Source organism: Helianthus annuus, chromosome 16 (assembly GCF_002127325.2).
Source record: "Helianthus annuus cultivar XRQ/B chromosome 16, HanXRQr2.0-SUNRISE, whole genome shotgun sequence".
Taxonomy (NCBI): Eukaryota; Viridiplantae; Streptophyta; class Magnoliopsida; order Asterales; family Asteraceae; genus Helianthus; species Helianthus annuus.
In genome coordinates this window covers 158,981,663-159,002,298 of record NC_035448.2, presented here as the reverse complement: position 1 = coordinate 159,002,298, position 20,636 = coordinate 158,981,663, and the positions used below count along the sequence as shown (strand labels likewise).

Below are 20,636 nucleotides of genomic sequence, written 5' to 3'. Positions count from 1 at the left end.
ACACCTTTTACCAGGTGGACAAAAGCCCACCAAGCATATCACCCCTCACAACGAAGGTACCTCCTCCGGAAAGAAGGCCATGTACGTGGCTTCCACCCACATGATCTACGGAGGCAAGGGTAGGCCGCGAAAAGCGGCACGAAGACCGGACAATGATTGGAAAGACGAGCAAGTCGTCTTCCCAAAAGCCCGAGGCGGACCGCGTGACAGACGCGCCGTCGTCATTTCAGGCCAGCTGGCCCATTACTGCACCGAGCGTCTGTTCATCGACCCGGGCAGTACATCCGATATAATCTACGAGCAATGCTTCAATCAATTTGACCAAGAGGACAAAGATCGGTTGCAAGCCGTAGATTACCCGCTGGCCGGATTCGCAGGGGAAACAGTCTTTCCCCTAGGTCAAATTACATTTCCCGTGCGTCTTACCAATGGTAAACACACGCGGACAGAGGAGGTTAACTTTATGGTTTTACCCCACACCTCCAATTATGACGTCATCCTTGGGAGAGAATCCCAAGGGGACTTCAATATGATCACATCCGTCCCCCACTCCGCGGTTGGTTTCCCAACCGCATCGGGGGTTGCAATCATCTACGCCCGCAAGGACGTTATGATGACGGACGAAGCACGTCCGACAAAGGTCGCAAGGCCCACCCCCGTCGACCAACCGGAAAAATGGGTTCTCAACCCAACGCATCCGGAACAGAAGGTCACATTGGGTCACGCCTTATCCTCGACCACCAGAGCGCACCTGAAGGAGCTCCTCTTCAGGAACCAAGACATCTTCGCGTGGACTCCTGCAGACATGACAGGGGTCCCACGTGAAATAGCGCAGCACTATTTGAATACCAAACCAGGTATCAAACCAGTGATCCAAGGCCAACGCCACCTTGGGTCAGCTAAAAATCAGGCGATGCAAGAGCAGATCGAAGAACTGCTCTCCGCAGGTATACTGCGGGAAGTCAAGTACCAGACTTGGTTATCCAACCCTGTCATGGTAGAAAAACCATCCGGGGGCTGGCGCATGTGCGTCGATTACAAGGACCTTAACAAGGCCTGCCCCAAGGATTGTTACGCGCTTCCAGAAATCGACGAAAAAGTCGATAACCTCGCGCCATTTCGGTGGAAGTGTTTCCTCGATTGCTACAAAGGGTACCACCAGGTACAAATGGCACTTGAGGATGAAGACAAAACGGCATTCCGGACCCCAACCGGAAATTACTGCTACACAAAAATGCCGTTTGGGTTGCGCAACGCGGGCTCAACCTACCAAAAACTGATGAACGACACTTTCCGCGGTCAAATAAGCAAAAGTGTCGAAATCTATATGGACGACCTGGTCGTCATGAGCATGGAAGAAGATACCATGCTCACCGATATAGAAAGAACATTCCAAACTCTGCGAAGCGTCAACATGAAGCTCAATCCAGGGAAATGCTCGTTTGGAATGGAAGAAGGCAAATTCCTTGGGTTCATCGTCACCAAAGATGGATTCAAGGTAAACCCGGAAAAAGTGCAGGCGATCGAGCGCATGCCATCGCCTGCATCGATGAAAGATATGCAACGCTTGGCCGGAAGGCTGGCGGCACTCAACAGGTTCTTGGCTAACCACGTAGCCAAGTCATACCCTTTCATCAAGACCCTGCGAAGCTGTTCAAAGAAAGAACAATTCCAGTGGACCACAGAGGCCGAAAAGGCCTTCCAGGAAATGAAGGAGTGTTTGATACAACTCCCAACACTAACCGCACCATGCAAAGATGAGCCACTCATCTTATACCTGTCCGCTGCGGACAACGCAGTGGGCGCGGTATTAATAGTGGAACGAGCGGGGGTTCAAACACCCATCTATTATATCAGCAAAATGCTCAACGACCCGGAGACGAGATACTCAATAATGGAAAAATTGGTACTAGCACTGGTACATGCTTCAAGACGGTTACGACGCTACTTCGTAAACCACATCATCACAGTGCTAACCAATTACAGGATCGGCCCGATCCTGTCCAAACCCGACATCTCTGGGAGATTAGCAAAATGGGCAATTGAGCTGGGCGCACATACAATACATTACAAACCGCGCCCTGCCATCAAAGGCCAAATCTTAGCTGATTTCGCCGCTGAAGTACCAGCGGATCGCATCCAAGAATGCGAAGAATCCCAAAATCCTGCGCCCCCACCACCCTCCTCAGAAGTATGGGCACTATTTACCGATGGTGCATCCAACGAGGACGGCGCGGGCGCAGGTCTGCGACTCGTCAGCCCTGACGGCCAAGAGCTTACATATGCCATCCGCCTCGATTTTAAAAGCACCAACAACGAGGCAGAATATGAAGCACTACTAGCCGGGCTACGTTTAGCAGTCAAAATCGGCGTGCAACATCTGGAAGCGCACGTCGATTCCTTGTTAGTTGCGGGCCAGGTACGCGGCGACTATGCCGCCAAAGGGGATATCATGATCCTCTACCTCGAGCAAGCCCTGCAGCTAAAATCCAAATTCGCTTCATTCAATATTCGACACATTAATCGAAGCGAAAACAAATCTGCGGATGCACTATCAAAACTTGCATCCACCAGCTTCCAACACTTGGCAAAGGAGGTACGTATCGAGATTTTGCAAAATCCTTCGGTCCCTCTACGCCAGGTCAGTGTCATCCAATACGGAACAACGTCATGGATGACACCAATTATCGCATACCTTCAGTCAGGTGTGACTCCCGAGAGCAAAACAGAGGCACGTAAGTTGCAATACAAAGCGTGCCACTATCAAATGGGAGACGGTATCTTATACCGAAAGTCATACCTCGGACCGCTCCTCCGATGCGTTAATCCACAAGATGCCACATACCTTATCCGAGAGATACATGAGGGCATATGCGGCATACATGCCGGACCACGCATGGTCGTGGCAAAAATCATGAATGCCGGGTATTACTGGCCCGGCATGCACCTGGACGCCGTCAAAGAATTACGCAAATGCATGGACTGCCAGCGCCATGCACCAAAAACTTTGCGGCCAAAAAACAATCTGGTCCCCGTCACTACTGCATGGCCTTTTCAAAAATGGGCGATCGACGTAGTGGGACCATTCCCGGACGCACCAGGTGCAGTTAAATTTATCATAGTGGCGGTTGATTACTTCACAAAATGGGTAGAGGCGAAACCACTCGCTTCCACCACTGCTATGATAACAAGAAAGTTCATTTGGGAGCACATCATCTGCCGTTTCGGTTTACCAATGTACATTGTTACCGACAACGGCACCAACTTCGCTGCCGACGAATTCCAACAATGGCTAGAAGAGCTGAACATCAAACACATATTCTCGTCAGTCGCACACCCACAAGGGAACGACCAAGTCGAGAGTATAAATAAAGGCTTAGTCGAAGGAATCAAAGCACGATTGGGAACAGCCAGGCGTGGCTGGGTCGATGAACTCCCAAGCATCTTATGGGCTCACCGCACTAGCCCAAAAACAAGCAACGGGGAAACACCTTTCAGCCTCGTCTACGGGTCTGAAGCGGTGATACCCGCGGAAATGGGCCTCCCATCTCCTAGAATGTTGGCTATCGAAAAGCTAGACAACAACAGGGAACGTAGGATCGATTTGGACCTCCTAGAAGAAAGGCGCGAGAACGCCGCCATCAACGAGGCCAAATACAAATCCAAACTGGAAAAGTATTACAACGCGCGAGTTCGCGTTTGTACTTTCACTCCAGGGGACTACGTCCTACGTGACAACGAGGCATCTAATGCCGAGCGCCCAGGAAAACTTGCCCCCAAGTGGGAAGGACCCTACCTCATCAGCGAGGTCTTAGGGAAGGGCGCATACAGGTTACAAACACTAGAGGGCGAACCTATCGCCAGAACATGGAACGCACAACAGCTTAGACGCTGCTATATGTAAGCTATGTTCCTACACTCTCTATGTAACCTATTGGGCCGCAGGCCATTTGCAAATAAATAAATAAGCAATTTTCTACATTATTGTTTGTTATTACTATTACAAATGCGTGTTCCACTTTGCGGTATCCCAAAAACAGATTGGCAAAATCTTCATTCATGATACCCATACAAAGTGGTAACCACACACAAATATTGTAATAGACCCGCAAAAGACAAACAGACTTGCATGTTTTATCCGGCCGGATACACAAGTTTTTGTTAAACACAATTCCTGAGCCCCAAAAAGGCAAACAATGGAATTGACGCGGACTCATACGACAAAGGTATGGAGTACACTCGACCCCATTCACAAATGGGTAGAGTTCCGGTAACATAAGCTTTTACAAAGCTTAAGCAATTCTAAAAACCCTCACACGGTAAATAACAGAATTGATGCATACCCATACAACAAAAGTATGGAGTATACTTGACCCCGTTCATAAATGGGTAAAGATTACGCATACACACGTTCAGACATGCAAGAATTAAAAACACTTGTATAAACTGAACAAAGAAACTTTATATTCAAAAAATTCAAGTATCTACATGATGCTTACTGAATTTACATAAAGTTCCTACTCTATACAAGAGGAATACAAAAAAGGAGGCACACTCGCCAACCTAAACCCTATTTTGTACCGCTGGTCCCCGCGTCTCCTCCGGCACCACCAGCGGGTTCTTCCTCTTCCACATCCGGATAAAGCATCCGCAAGCGGTCGACATAGTCCGCAACCTCCAAACACTCATCCAGCTCCCCTACACAGGCAAGGGGCGTGTCATAAAAGGAGGCTACGGCCGCTTTCAGACGACCCTCGGTATCCACATCACGGAACCCGGATGCCTGATCGGTATAACCGCCTGCGGATAGTACATTGATGTGCCCAATGCAGCGGTTAAAACCAGCCTTGAAACCAGCATCACGCGCACGTTCCTTAACCAGGTCCAAACCTGATGAGGTCTCAGGGGCGTTCATGATAGCCTCGACAATCTGCAATAAAAGAATCATAAGTCTTGCAATATTAATCCACGCCAATATAAAGGCAAGGGATACTTACACGCGCGATGCCGTGAGTCCGCAACCACTCACGGTCAGCTTCCAGTTGGTTAAAAGAGGACACCAAGGCATCCTTGGCCTCAACAGTAGCGTCAGCCCGGTTCTCCGCAACAGATACGCGGGCAGTAAGGTCCGTCACCGCGACCTCCCGGGCCTGAACCTCAGCCTGTTACAAGAACAGCAAACAGTTCACTCAATGAATATTTTCAAAACAATAGAGACGAAAGCAACAAAGGTAAAGAAACATACCTGCAGGCTTTCAACAACTTTGCCTAAACGAATGCGCTCCGCATTCGCCTCTTCAAGAGCCTTAGAAGCACGGCTCTCCTTCTCTGCGGCCTCTTCCTGGGCCTTTGAGGCACGAGCCCCGGCTTCTTTGGCCTCTTCAAGGGCCTTCAAGGCGTCGGCCTTCGCCTGCAGCGCCTTCACAGAAATGGCCTCAGCCGCAGCCTTCTCTTGACTCAAGGTAGCATTCGCTGCCTTGGCATATGTCAGCTCCTGCCGAGCATGAAACAGAATGTCATTCTGCTTAGCCCATGATGCATTCCACTTCTTGCGCTCGTTGGATGAAATTTCCTCCCAACGCTTACGCTCATCAGCAAGGAGTTTAGCAAGGGAACGCACCTGTTTTAGCTGGGCAGCGGCAGCCCATTCCGAAGTCTGCTTCTGCTTCTCAAAAGCAGCTTTATCCTTCTCGAGCTGCTCCGCACCCGCACGGGCAGCCTGGACCAGCTTTTCCGCTTCTGCCCGCATGCGAGCAGCATCTTCCTCGCGGCGGCCCAGCACCTTATAATCTTCCAAAATGGCATTAGCCACAATGGAAGTCCCTACCAACATGGTCGAGAGCTGGTTTATACGCAGCTCCCGCGGTGCGGCACGAGCCCGCTCAACTTCAAAGGGGGTCCCAAGACCGCCCAGGATCTCCCTGCAGGCCGCAGGGTCGTTAGCAATATCATCCCCCTGCAATACAGTCCAGGGGGGTCGATGGTACAGCGTACCGCGATCCTGGGAATAGGTGCGGTAGTAATACTCCAATTCAGACTCCCCAGGCTGAATTGGAGGCCCGTCATACCCCGCACCATCGGCCGACGAACTGGTACCCTTATCAACCGCAGACTTCTGCGGCCCAGCATCATGCTGCCGCGCTTCATCGCTAGTTTTTTGCGGTTCAGCATCAGAATGTTGCTTCCCGGTAGCAGTGAACCGCAAACTCAAATCGTCTCCCTCATTGGGAGAGATCAGGTTGTTGGACGAGTCGACAGTATCAAATATCTGGGCCGCAGCATTCTCTGCGGTACCCTCCTTCTGCACGGTTGACTCAGGTACCACCTTGACGGGAGGTGTCGATGGCACCTCCGCTCCACCCGCATCCATGGCACGCAGAGGGGACTCCGGAGCATCGAAGATAGAAAAATCTTCATCTTGACGCTCTGCAAAAAAGTGAAATAGCTATCAGAACCAGTTACACAACAGTTAACACTAGATAGCCTACACTTACCAACGACAACCGCAGGTTTCTTCTGCGCCGGAGCAGACCTTTTGGTTACTAGCCTCCGACGTTTGGTTTCAACACCACCAGCAGCTTTCTGCTCTGGCCTCCTCTTCTCACCAATCACAGGGGGACCCGCAGCCGTCCCTCCCGCAGCCACCTCTTCTGCCTGCTTCTTCGCAGCACCAGAACGTGACTCCGCGGCTGTACTCAAACCCTCAAGGGTATCAGATACTATCACACAATCCTTGTGTCGACGAAAAGAGGAATGAGAGATACCTGCTGCCTGCGGCACCAGATGAGGCACAGTAGTGACCTCCTTTATCTTCTTTTGGCGGAAGCGCACGCCCTTCACAGTTTGCCTCTTTGGCACACCTTTCGCTTCAGGGTCCCCCAAGGCCCCAAGATCACCTGCATGGACTCATTACGTCAATAACACAACATGATCAACACAAGTAGCAAAGCTTCGATAATATACCTTTGCCTACTGGCAACTCAACTGCCAGTGCAACCGCAGTAGGCACCCGGAAGTTACTACGGATGATAGTGTTGTGATCCTGTTCACCATCCGCACAAACTACGGTCTCAACCGTACCCTCGAAATCCGGAGCAAACATCCTCCATGCGGGGGCATCTTCTGATAGTAGACACAAAGGTCAGTAACACACGTAAGGATAAAGAACGTAAAAAAACAAAAAGTACGTACCACCGCTCTTTTCCCGCACCACGGGTTTCGAGTTCTTGCCCCTCCTCAACATCATACGCAACAGCCATAGTTGCGTGTTGGTCAACTTCACAGACTCAATAGTCTGCAGTTGCGGGAACCATTGCACTGATTTCAAACTGGGCATCGCAATGGTCTCTGCTATGATCGTCTCGGTCACATTCCGAAACGTCATATTCACAGCAAGGGCAGCAGACTTGATGTAGAAGAACTTCTTCTTCCACATCGTCATCCCCTTAGGGGGAGTCATCAGCTTTGGGGTACCGTCTCGTAGACGGAAAGAAAAGAACCCCATGGACACTGTCATCTGATAAAACCGTCGGAAGTCTCCAACGGTAGGCTCTATGCCAAGAGCACGGAAGGTAAACTCAAAATTACGAATCCGAATCATCCCAAACGGACTCACTTGAGAAATGTGGACCTTGTACCACTCCAAGATATCCACAACAAACACCGTCAACGGTAATCGGAGGTTACAATCTCCGAAGAAATCGGACCACATGGTCACATAACCGGCCGGAGCGTCGGCACCAGTATCACCCTCTGATGGGTACCGAGCCCCATATTCCGAGGGCATTTGGACCTCCAGCATAAGGCGATCAAAGCTTTTTCTGGTCCACTTCAACACCGGTAACCCACCACCGGGAACATCAACGTCATCATCCTCTTCTTCTTCCTCAGCCACTATCGGCTGTTCAGGGTTTTCACCCTCCACATTGTGTGGATTCGATGGTTCAGCCATCAAAAATATCAAAGAAACAGAAGATGGTGAACGGAAACACTAGAAACCTCACCGGAATTTCAGAAAAAATCGTCGGAGAAAACAGATGACAACTTTCTCTCAAACGGCAAATTTTTTTTTGAATTTTCGACAAAGTGAGAGGAAACCACAAACGGTTATCCCCTTATATACCCATCGCAATTAATGCGGAGGGAGAAAGCAAATCCTCACGTTCAAAAAGAACGTATCTTGCAACAACACGTGTCGAGCGCCGTTTCAGCTGACGGTAATCACGCGCGCGTGGCCGCCCACGCGACTGACAAAGAAGACGTTTACACTCCCTGCTACAGTGCATTTAATGCCTCGGGCAGTGCAAATGTCCTTTCATTTCAGCACATGCAGAAACGTCTCACCAACTTCTACCAACTCACACGTGCGATCAAGCCACGTAAGCAAGAAAAAGCGACAACATTATCCAAAAAACATAAGCGGCATGCGGTTTTTCTGGTTTACCGCACCATAACCCATACCGCATGTCGTTTTTTTATATACCCTAAAAAATAGGTAGAAATATATCTATCTATGCTATAAAGGGATATATTACCTTTTCCGCATCACTCACAAGCACACGTGAAATATGCGGAAGTGACACACATGAACCCATTCAGATGTGTCAGATGCTCAGAACCAGTGTTGTTCTTTGGACTGAACCGCATCTCAGGAACAGGCAAAGCGCATTGCCTTCCTTTTCTTCAAGCTTCAAATCCCTCCTGTCCGGTTCACAACCACAGAGGGTGCATGAACAACTTCTTCAGAAGAAAGAAGGAACGAAATCTACGCGCCCGCACATCAGCAGCCCTGACTCCTGAACCTTCAAGAGTTACATCCGTGCAACAAGCACACTTTGAGCGAATATGGGACTGCAACATCGCAGACACCCATAAAGAGCTACAGACATAACCATAGCTTCCGCAGAGTGGTTGCTACGGAAGAGCAAAACTCACTCCACATCACCGAACGAGGCTACCTCGTTATAAACTCGGTATTGGAGCGTGAAGGTAAGTGGCTCCAGAAAGAACGCAGATACGTGCTCTAAACAAGCACTTATCAAGCAGCAAGTGTCCGAACAGCGGTAACAAGTCTGCCTATGACTTTGTTTACCTGCCAACGGACCGCGGTAACAAGTCTGCTTAGGACTTTGTTTACCTACCAATGGATCGCATGGAATAAACAACGATGGGCATCCCCTTGCCTATGACCATGTTTATTTACCCATAGTCTAGATCCACATTGTTCGACCAAACACGGCCAACAATGACGCAACGAAGTAACCGCAAAGAACGTACGGTTACTTGAGAGCTATCAGGATGAACACGAACACCCAACAAAAAAGGGATGGTCATCTCATCATAGGATGCTGAACATAGAACTTGAGCAAAGTTCTAACACAACATCCAAAACCTTCAAACCTGACCGCAAAGGTTGGTTTACAAGTTTTTCTTTTCTTCTTCGTGCACCATTCTGGCAAATGGTTCGAAGAAGAAACCACCTCCAAGAGGTTCGAAACATGTGCAAACCTTCGAACCACCATCAAAAAGGTTGGTTCGAAGTTTGTGCAGCATTACTATGAAGGTCCCTAACAGGCCTTCAACACAACAACAGGTGGCAACCCACCTGATGACATGCAACGGCTGAGAATTTCGCATCAAGCGAAACCCCTTCACCGGTACGGAAGAGGCATAGCCGGATTTTTTACCAGATCACCAGGTTGATCTGGCCTAAAATTTTCTCCAAACTGCCACACTACCTTCCTACACTATAAGTCCAGTACTCCTCCCACGTGCAACTTGCACAAGGGAGCAACACTAGACTGGGGGGACTTGAAGGGGTATGGTCCCAAAACGACCATTACCCGCATCAAACAAACCCCTACCAGTAAGCAAACCGCACCCATGCGGTCACATCCTTCGAACCCATTCGGTTCGAAGATGAATAGCTTGACCCAAGTACGAAAGAAGATGAACATATCGATGCGGCTGGCACCGCATCATATGGCCATTTTCGTCACGACAAGGGAAGCAAGCAAATAGTCTCCACATACGATGATGCGGCCAACACCGCATCTCGCGTATTTCTTGATCACAAGTAGGAGACGCGGTAACTTCAGACGTTACCGCATGCAGCGATGCGGCTCGCACCGCACCCTGCATATCCAACAAGTGGACTGACACGCCAGGCAAGTGGCTGACACCACGAGGCAAGTGGCGCCGGCGACAGTCCCCTGTCAGAGCTATTAAAGCAATGGGCTGACGTGGCGTAACCCCCACGGCCGGCGAGACTGACACACCTGCAACGGTGCAGCTCGTCGTCAGCCCATCCATCAATCTCCTCCTTCACTCCTCGGCTATAAATACCGACCCCAAACCAGGTTTGAGGTATCTCTTCACAACTCTCTCACTACTACTATAATCTTGCTTTGCTTCCCAAGCAAACTACTGATTCTTACGCCGGAGAGTGGTAACAAGGAGCACCCCCCACCCCATCCTCCTTGTTACGAGTCACGGCTTGTTTCCTTGTGCAGGAGATCATCCACCGGTGACCCAGCCAGCGATCTCCGAGAGGAAGGGATTAACCCTTCTTGACGAGACCAGTGTGTTAACCCTGCCCGGTTAACCATTGTTTCATCAATCCCCATACCATCGCACTTGCAAAAAAAAGAAGAAGAAGAAGAAGAAGAAGAAGACAGAAAGAAAAATATGGTTTGACCAAAATTCACCTAAGTTAACTAAATATATTGAATGAAGTTAGTGGGTCAGATGAAAATAAGAAAAAATAGCAAAAGTCAGGGACTAAAATGGCAGAAAACAAAACTATTTAGACCAAAGTGACAATTTTGGTCAAATCTCGGAGGCTAAAATGACAATTTACTATCATTAATATTATTATTATTATTATTATTATTATTATTATTATTATTATTATTATTATTATTATATTTTTGTTATTATTAGGGTTATTTGATTTTATCACCCCCAATTATTCGCTATTGGCCGTTGTCATCCTCAACTATCACTTTAATGTCCGTCACCCCGAACTTAACACTTAGTGTGTTCTGTTATCACGTCGTTAACTGATCACTGACTTTTTATCATGTTATTATACTTTTGGGGGGTGTCATAGGGATCTTAGGAAGGTTTTAGGGATCTTTGGACAACCCCAAAAGTATAGTAACATGATCAAAAGTCAAAGAACACACGAATTGTTAAATTGGGGATGGCGATCGTTAAAGTGATAGTTGGGGGTGACAGCGGCCATTGCCAATAGCTAGTTAGGGCTGATAACATCCAATAACCCTTATTATTATTATTATTATTATTATTATTATTATTATTATTATTATTATTATTATTATTATTATTATTATTATTATTATTATTATGGTAGAGGATCCTGTAAAAAGTGCTCAAAGTGTGAGAAGTGTATTATAACACTATATATAATACTATATAACACCCTATAAACACAGTATAACAATATGTAACACCATATAACACTTTGTAACACTATATATCATTATATAACAAATATAACACTATAGGTTGTCTGATAGGATGCCTATGATAGATGTATAGTGTTATATTTGTTATATAATGATATATAGTGTTACATAGTGTTATATGGTATTATATGGTGTTACATATTGTTATACGGTGTTTATATGGTGTTATATAGTATTATATATAGTGTTATAATACACTTCTCACACTTTAGGCCCTTTTTACACTATTCTTACCCTTATTATTATTATTATTATTATTATTATTATTATTATTATTATTATTATTATTATTATTATTATTATTATTTCCTTTTAATTATTATTCACTTATTTATTTATCTTGTACAGAAAATACTATCCAATGTTGTAAAACAAAATGTACATTACAACCAATAATCATTTAGTCGAATTTAAAAACGAATATTAAATTTGTTTAGAACCGGCATAATAACTGAATTGGATATGGTTTTATAAATGTAAAAAAAATTAAGGTGTACAAATATAATAGAATTAAGTTGGATCTAAAAACATAGTTAAAATGTACAGGACGTTACAACGGATGTGTCATAGATTTTGCCATTTTGGTAACATGCCCAGAGTAGTAATTTTAGGTACCTGGTCATGGCAAGCATAACTTATGTCCAGCTTTTAAACATATAAATTAAATAGATAAATTGTGTTCAATCAAATATAATTGAAAAAACTTTAGTAACGTATTAAACTTACAAGTTACAATTTGCATAGAGCAATTCCATAGGTAGTTTACATTTAAAAAAACACATGGTCAATTTTCAACCATTTGATTCGTTTTCTTTTTAGCCAATCATATTTTTTCGTAAGAGTCACTTCACCTTCATATAGATAAAGATAATAAGACTTAGCCCCAAATCACCCGTAATGAGTTAAATTCGCATAATTAACCCGAGTTCTTCAAGTTATATTTCAATCAAGAAATAAACCAACAGAACAATCCGTTTCGAACTACATACACGTTTATTGAACACCATCTTCACTACAACAAGAGACATGGGGAATTTATTTAGTGACAGACCAACAAAAGTGGCTCATCAGATGTTCCAAAAGATCAAGCTAGATAACTAAACTTGTTTCACAGGTTTGGAACATTTTTATTTTGACATTCTAGCAGTCACCTCTCTTACAAATTTAGCAGCAACCAGTGTGGTCATACCATTAGGGAGATCACGTTGTGGATTGTACTCGACCACATCAGCCCCAACAATATCACCTTGAAGATTCATGAGAATGTTCATACAGTCTCTGAACGAGAGACCACCTGACTCGTGATGGGAAATACCAGGAACAAATCCAGGGTCAAGACAGTCTACATCTATTGATATGTAGACACCCTTAACACCCTCTCCAAGTTTCTGAATAATACAAATAAACAAATATAAGTTAAGTGATTAGTAATCAACATTTGTAGATATATAAATAAATACATGTTCATTGTCTTGATCTTGTCTTTGCTTCTAGTGTTTCTCATATTATACCAGGAGCAAATGCAGGGTCAAGATAATCAACATTTGTAGATGTATAACTCTCTTAACACCCTCCGCAAGTTTCCGAATAATAAAAGTAAACAAATCTGAGTTAGGTGATTATTAATTGCAACGATGGTATGATGAGCATTTTGGGTTGCAAAGAAAAACAAGTTGGGTCAAACAAAAAGGTTGGGTTGACACACAAACACTTTATGTCCTTTTCTAAAATATATTTTATATATAATTGACGCGTCAATTATGACTAAAAACAATAAAAACCAAATCTTTTAAAAGAAACCATTTTCTTTAAAAATAATGTTTGGCAACTTTTAACCTTAAAAATCTTTTATTTGACTATCTGAGAATGTTTATTGAATATTTGCAAAACACGATATCTATAGAAGGTATGTGGGCATATGAGGGGAAATTGACCAGATTCTGCAAGTAATCTCGATATTTTTCATATTCGCGCATTTCGTATTGCTCAACGCCAAATCTTTTTGCTTGATCACGTCCTTCTTGGTTTATTGATCGAATGCCAACCTGAAGAAGGAAAGGAGAATTGATAAACACCATCTTATGTATAGTAATAATAGAGAATGCAATCCGGATAAAATACAAATAATGACCAATAAATGTCACTCAGTTGTTATATAGGCCTGAAAAAACAAACCAAAACGATTCATTTTCGGTTCTTATGGTTATTTAAGTTTACATGGTGGGTTGTTTTGATCCAAAATTAGTTATTTTGTACTTTCTACTCTTGTTAACCTCATTTTGGCTAGGTATTATTCTTTGTGTAGATGGTAAATTGGGCGGGTCGGAAAGGGCTGGTAACGGGTCAAAATGGATTATTTTGGTAATGGTCAGGTCAACATTACCAGTAACACCTTTTGTTAAAAATTTCCAACCACTTTTGTTAATAATTAGTGAGTAAAATATGACTGACTACCCATATCATATTATACCATTAGTACTCGATTTTTCTTAACAAAATAAAATGATTTAAAAGGTTTTATGTGTTAAACCTACACTTTAGGAAACTTTTAACCCATTTCGTTTTAGCTATATTTCATATTTACACATTTGTTTCGTAAGAGATATAATATAACATAACACAAATTAACTCATTCATAAAAATATAAAATGACACTAAACTACTACCTCTAGTGTTATTTCATAAACATCCGAGTCAAGTAATTGATACATAAAAACGCACATTGAAAAGGTAGTACCTGCAACAGACGACGAGCATACCCGCCCTCCATAATTCGGGCAAAAGGAGATGCATGTGAATAGATGCTTCCTTCATAACTTTCATAGATATCAGGATGTGCATCAAGGTGTAGTATATCCACAGGTCCTCCAAGCTTCTCAGATACAGCTCTTACTACAGGAAATGATATTGAATGATCACCCCCTAAAACCAATGGCCTCAATGGATCCTGTTTGAAAAGGCCATTCACAAATTTGGAATAGTTTTTTTAGAAACATGCAAGTTTATGTTCATCTGAAAATCAGCATAATCAGTTAACATTTTTCTTTTGTAACTTACTTCTTCCATCACTACTTTGACAGAATCAGTGACCACCTGCATCAAGTTATCATCATCTACTTCACAGCGTCGAAGTTCTTGAATAGGAATATCACCAGCATCTACCATTACTCTAGGGTCATCCAACACCACACCTGCATTCAAACATTGACGAGAAATAGAAGTGTGGGTCAAAACGGGTCATGGCGTGAGGCTGAGTTAACGCGAAAAACTTTTTATTTACAAAGCTTAAATTTGAATTTGTATAAATAATTCAGTTGCTAATTATATTATATGTATAGCAATTTAGAAAACATGAATAGTTATTTCTCTAATAGAAATTTGCCATCTCATGCTTCTAACTTTTTTTATGATAATTCATTTATCAATTAATATAATTTTTCTGTAATAACTTACGTTCGTTAAATTAAAAAAAAAACTAAATGCGCAGTTACGTTTAATTTATATTTTGTCAACATTCCGTTATAAAATTTATGGAAAGTGGAATTATCTTTAAAATAAAGATTCTTTTTAGCGTAAAAAATATCAAGTATCAGTATCGTAATGCAACTGTACCGAACCAAAAGCGAACCGAAACCCGACCAAACAACATCGAAACATGTATTCATTTTCTAGTTTTGGTATTTTCTGAATTTTTGCGCTACATGCATCCTATCGCCATAATCGGTACGGTTTTTGGTTTGTGTTTTTACTCTTTTCAGTTTTGGTATTTTTAGCACCGGTACCAAATATTTTTATTTGTTAACATTCAAATTAAACAAAAGAACAAAGTTATTATCAAAATAATGTATTTTTGGTATCATAAACTATATCGAGTGTCGTATCTATAACGTAGCGCTACCATACCGATACTGATCAGATAACATCGGTACTAGCATTTGTTTTATGGTTTTCGATCGATGTAAAATACATTTTAATATTCTTTTGTGCATCTCAGGACTTTTTTTTTGTTAAATAAGACAACCTTTATGTAATTAAATCTAATATCATTGTAAATATATCTTTTTTGTAATACAGATCGCATAGAAATTTCTACTAGTTATATAACAACTAGGAATTTTACCCCACGCGTTGCGACGGTATCAATACAGTAGTGACTGTCGGTGTAATTATTAAAGAGGGAAATAGTAACTTTATTGAAGTTTGAGGGCTAAATGAGAATTTTATTAAAGTTTAGGGGTTATAAACATAAACATAAATAATAAAAGACAAATAAAGTTTTGTATTAAAAAAAGGTTGTCATATGCGAATATTTGATTGGACAAAGACAATGAATAGAAGTGTTTTATGAGTGTGGTCATGATTGTCTTTTTAATATATATTTAACTTAATATTTAATTTAATAACAAATTATATATATAACATTTGTTGAAATGGATTTTTATTGTAGCTTTAGTCGCATCAAGTTGTTTTTTTTTCTTTTATTTTTTGTCTTTTTTTTCTATTTTCAACAATTATAATTATCACTTACACTCTTTATTTTTATAAAAAATCATTTTGACTCTCTTGAGTTTTATATGCTTATATTTATGTATGTAAGTTAAATATAATATGTTTTTGTGTTTATTTTTATATATATTTTCTGTTAGTCTACGTTTTGCCAATACGTTTTCTTACTTACTTTTATCTACCTTTTTAATTTGTCTACATTTTATCATATATTCACAAGGTGGTACATAGCTTCTAATTAGTTTCCAGCAGGTCAAAATGCTATTTGTAAACAAACTGTTATCTAACATTGGTATATAAATAAATACGTGTACTAAATAATGAGTTCATACTCCATAAATTATCAAAAAAAATAGAAATAGAACTAAATTATTGTTAAGTATTATATTTTAATAATATTAAAGATAAAAATCATGAATAATTTCTTCACCATTCATCAATATTAAAGATAAAAATCATGATTAATTTCATCACCATTCATCAGTTGCCAGTTATGCTCTCTCAATTAGGGGAGGCGGGGTGGTGGGGAATTTGTACGTGACGGGCTATTTTCACACGTGGAACTTTGATCTTTTCTACCGCCATCAACTTTGTTCACGAGTGATGATATTGTGTGCGTGATATATTTCACGAGTGATGGGGGTGTGAGTGATAAATGGATGTGAAGGGGTGTGAGGGTTTATTGTTGGGTGTTGTGAGTAATGACCATTGCCACTAAAAATGTTGATAACATGGCGAAACTTGATTGGTGTTGTGAGTGATGAGTGAGTGATAAATGATAACCACCCCCACTTCTTAGAATGCTCCCTCAATTAGATTTTCGATTAAGTTTTCATTTTTAACTAGGTTTCTTTTGTAACCCTTTTATTTAATCTTTTTCTACTAACATTGTTAACGTTTTTTTATTTAAAAACACAATTATGTTTTTTTTTTTCAATATATTGATATAAATTTTATTAAAATGGAGATTATGAGTGTTTTTTTGTACCGTAAACTGTAAACTATACTGAGTACTGGTACCATACAAAACTAATACCGACCAAACAACATTAGTATTGGTATCAATATTCGTTTTTGTGGGCTTTTTGTTTCGATACGAGTTGATTCAGTTTTTTCGGTACTCTTTACACTAATGGCACTGAACCGGTATTGTACAACCAGTAGGGCTGTAATCGAACTGAATGAACACGAACAAGGTCATGTTCGTTCATTAAGGAAATTAACATGTTTACGAACTGTTCACGAACGCATACCGCGCAGAAGTTTATGTTCATGTTCGTTCGCTAAGGATTCAGTTGTTCGCGAACAGTTCGTGAACACGACTCTCAGACAAAATAAAACAAATGTAAACGAACATTTAACTTGAAAATAAAAACTAAAACATTGGATATAAGTAGTTAAATCCAACAATCGAATGATAAACAAAAACCCAAGAAGCCTACTAGAACCAGCAAACGACGAATCAAGTTTAATAAACTTAGATATAATTATTCAAATTTTAACTAACTTAGACATAATTATTTCCTAAAAAATGTTTTGAATCACCAAATTTTAGCTAACTTAGAAAAAATAGGGTTTCAGATTTTCCATATGTTTAGATAAAAGGTTTCTTATTTATTATTTTTTAATATAATCAAACGAACACGAACAAAGATAAAACAAACGTACATGAAAGAAAGTAACCGAACATATTACCGAGCGTTCAGGAATGCAGTCGAACGAACGAGACATTTGTTCGTGTTCATTCGCTAAGCTAACCGAACAAAATTTCATGTTCATGTTCGTTCGTTAAGCTAATCGAACGAACATAAACGAACTTCCGTCCAAAGGGTTCACGAATTGTTCGCCAAACGTTCGATTTGTTTATAGCCCTAACCGCCATAGTCGGTACGGTGTTCGATTTGTGTTTTGACTCATATCCGGTTTTAATATTTTTGGAATTAGTACCGAACTGATATCGACCAAACAACATCGGTACTGGTACTTGTATTCATTTTTATATTTTTTTTGCGATACAAGTTGGTTCAGTATTTCTCGGTACGCTTACATTAACGGTACCGAACCAGTACTATACCGACATAGTCAGTACGATGTTCGATACTGAACTGATATTGTACCGCCATAATGGATAAGTTGTTTTATTTGTGTTTTTTACTCACCACATAAACTCGGCCAACCCAGTTTTTCATCATCACTACCCCAACTCCATTCCTTATGAAACTCATCAAAGGAGAATATCATGTCCACACACCCTTCGGTTAAGTATTTGGTGCACACACATGCACCTTACAACTACACACACATCATAAACCTGCACACACACTCATACACACACTTTCATATACACACATATACGGTATTATAAATCTTATGTGATGGAAATTATTATATACATAAATAGTGTATTAATTAGGAAAAGTTTATTAAATATATTAATGTATTAATTATGAGAAGTGGCAAATTAGGAACTATTGCATAGAGCACTTGTAATATACGCATCAAAATTTGTCTTAGGCGTCTTAAACTAGAGAGAAAATTACAAATCTACCATTCTCAAATGTATCTGATAGGCGTCTTAAAACAGAGAGAAAATTACAAGTTAACCATTCTCAAATGTATTCTATAGTAGTATAGATATAGATTATTAGTATAGTTGTTGTCGTCATCATCGTCGTCATCATGTTAATTAAAGTTCTTATTACCTTTTTTGGGTCAATACAAAGGTACCATCGATATTAAACACTTGTCGATATCTTTTTGAGAATGTTACGACTATATTATTTGGTTATACGATACCACTTTTGTGTAATTTAAGCTAATACCATTGTAATTAAATAAACCTTATTAGTTTGTAATAGATACATGTTCCGTGCTACATCGAGCGGGGAAAATATTTATACTTGTATTATTACAATATTAATTTCCACTTTATTTTGGGCGAGTTTCAACCCATGTAGCCCCCTTCTTTTTAACCAAACCATTTGATTTGGCCCCATTTGACCGGTTAGAGATAAAACATAACTCAAATCAACCCTTTAAGCATAAAACCGGCTAACAAGTTATCTCATACCTGCCTCTGTAGTATTATTTGAGCTTCCATGCCAGATTCCCTCTCGTATGAATGGTGGAGCATATTGTGGACCTTGGTGATATGATGAATGATGTCCAAGAGGAACTCCAAGAAGACATGTTGTAGCTTTAGCACCACCCAATGCCCTCACTTGCTCTCCCTTTAGAAGATATATAGTGATATAGTATATAAACAAATTACATAAGGAGTTGAAAATTCATTTTTTTTTACAAAATTTAGCATGCATGCATGGTAGACATAACATATACCTTAAGTTTTGCCTGCTCGCGAACGAGACCAAGCGCTGCATCGATGACTCGCTGCTGTCCGCCCTCTAAACTCTTTGGAATTTTACTTGCTGTGCTAAAACGACGAATTCCTCTTCTCCCAATGTTCACTGCAGCTAAGAAAGACATCGTGCTAACCTGCAAATGGATGCACAGTAAGGTGATGTAGCTCACAACTCACAAGATATTAATGGAAACTACAATACCAAGAACAAGTAATTTTGAATGCACTCTTAAAAGTTTCAAAAATATATTAACAAAATTTGATACCAGCAGATATTGCATAGGCCTATAAATCTTTAAAAGATAGAATAGACTATTAGGGTTACCTTGAGAATCAGCAACACGTAAATTTGAGATGAATCAAACCATGAAATATGACAAATAAATAAGTGTGTGTGTTTTGGATTGTTGTGGATTATCTACACACTTGTAACATGTGCTTCTTTTTAAATTATTACTTTTTAATAAAACCACATACGTGGTGGCCAATATTCGGAGGCATACAGTTTTTGAAGATATTATTCATTATTCTTTTTTTTTTGTGGGTTGTATATTGGAGGAAAAAAAACTTAATTATTTATTATTCTCACATTTGGACTCTAGTTCTCTGTATTTTCTTGCCGTTCTAGCACACTGCATATCGATCCTTGTAGCCTTTAGTGTTAGGGAATTTTGTAAACATGGATAATCAGAGACGCGTGAGACGTATTATCACTCTCAGATCAAATTATTTCGATGATTCTTACGAATAATTAGAGGTGTGCATCATTCATGTTCTGCTTAATCACTTTTATCCTCCATTCTAACTTTAACTTCTGGTTCCCGAGCTCCAGCTCGTCTTGATCGTTTGGCTCTATCAGCTCGCATGGAACAGAATCTACAGACTCGTCACTAGGCTCACCATCACTGCTATGTATTTAAATACCCATGGATGGTTGTCCTTGAGAAATCAAGGGACCTTGGGGTCATGTGAGAGTAGAAAAGCGGGCCTCTATATATGCTTATTTAATAAAAATCAGTAGGGTCAAGTTATTCTACAAAGGTTTCTAATTGTAAGAAGTGTAAGAAGGATTTATAGAGTGACCAGTGTCCAATAACTTTTCTATTCGGTTTGATTGTGAATTTGGACTTAAACTTACTTGTAATACACATGGGCTAGAATTTCATTATTACACAAGTAATGATTTTCTTTTTTCATATAGTTGCAATAAAGTCGTTGTATTCTTGTTATTGGTTAGCTTTTTATATTGTTATGTTTTCTTACAGGATTTTATGTTTTTT

At 41.0% G+C, this 20,636-nt stretch overlaps 2 protein-coding genes across 4 annotated transcripts; both read right to left on the bottom strand.

The window, feature by feature from the left end:
* Nucleotides 1-5,847: 5,847 nt before the first annotated feature.
* LOC118488286 lies at nucleotides 5,848-7,824 on the bottom strand. Its single transcript, XM_035985608.1, has 5 exons — nucleotides 7,192-7,824; nucleotides 6,974-7,122; nucleotides 6,495-6,660; nucleotides 6,069-6,426; nucleotides 5,848-5,956 (listed from the first exon to the last, which is right to left on the bottom strand). Exons 1-5 carry the CDS (start codon nucleotides 7,799-7,801, stop codon nucleotides 5,848-5,850), a joined length of 1,392 nt encoding a protein of 463 aa, XP_035841501.1. The 5' UTR covers nucleotides 7,802-7,824.
* A 4,567-nt stretch (nucleotides 7,825-12,391) lies between these two features.
* Nucleotides 12,392-19,832, bottom strand: LOC110915295 (arginase 1, mitochondrial). Of its 3 annotated transcripts, none has more exons than XM_022159970.2 (7): nucleotides 19,682-19,832; nucleotides 19,335-19,490; nucleotides 19,066-19,225; nucleotides 14,547-14,680; nucleotides 14,227-14,436; nucleotides 13,424-13,534; nucleotides 12,392-12,877 (listed from the first exon to the last, which is right to left on the bottom strand). In XM_022159970.2, exons 2-7 carry the CDS (start codon nucleotides 19,479-19,481, stop codon nucleotides 12,617-12,619), a joined length of 1,023 nt encoding a protein of 340 aa, XP_022015662.1. In that variant the 5' UTR covers nucleotides 19,482-19,490; nucleotides 19,682-19,832; the 3' UTR covers nucleotides 12,392-12,616. The 3 variants fall into 3 exon arrangements, with proteins under 3 accessions (XP_022015662.1, XP_022015661.1, XP_022015663.1); XM_022159969.2 differs by lacking the exon at nucleotides 19,682-19,832 and adding an exon at nucleotides 19,623-19,674; XM_022159971.2 differs by lacking the exon at nucleotides 19,682-19,832 and adding an exon at nucleotides 19,559-19,622.
* Nucleotides 19,833-20,636: the final 804 nt, after the last annotated feature.

What these genes read in the sequence shown, in the direction of transcription:
- LOC118488286 (XM_035985608.1), bottom strand. Translation starts at nt 7,801, where the DNA reads ATGCTGGAGGTCCAAATGCCCTCGGAATATGGGGCTCGGTACCCATCA. An exon ending in CACTGGCAGTTGAGTTGCCA is followed by an intron (nt 6,661 to 6,973) that starts GTAGGCAAAGGT and finishes GGTGCTGCGAAG; the next exon opens with AAGCAGGCAGAAGAGGTGGC. An exon ending in GAAACCTGCGGTTGTCGTTG is followed by an intron (nt 6,427 to 6,494) that starts GTAAGTGTAGGC and finishes ACTTTTTTGCAG; the next exon opens with AGCGTCAAGATGAAGATTTT.
- LOC110915295 (XM_022159969.2), bottom strand. An exon ending in AAATAATACTACAGAGGCAG is followed by an intron (nt 14,681 to 19,065) that starts GTATGAGATAAC and finishes GTTTGAATGCAG; the next exon opens with GTGTGGTGTTGGATGACCCT. An exon ending in ATGCTCGTCGTCTGTTGCAG is followed by an intron (nt 13,535 to 14,226) that starts GTACTACCTTTT and finishes TTCCTTCTTCAG; the next exon opens with GTTGGCATTCGATCAATAAA.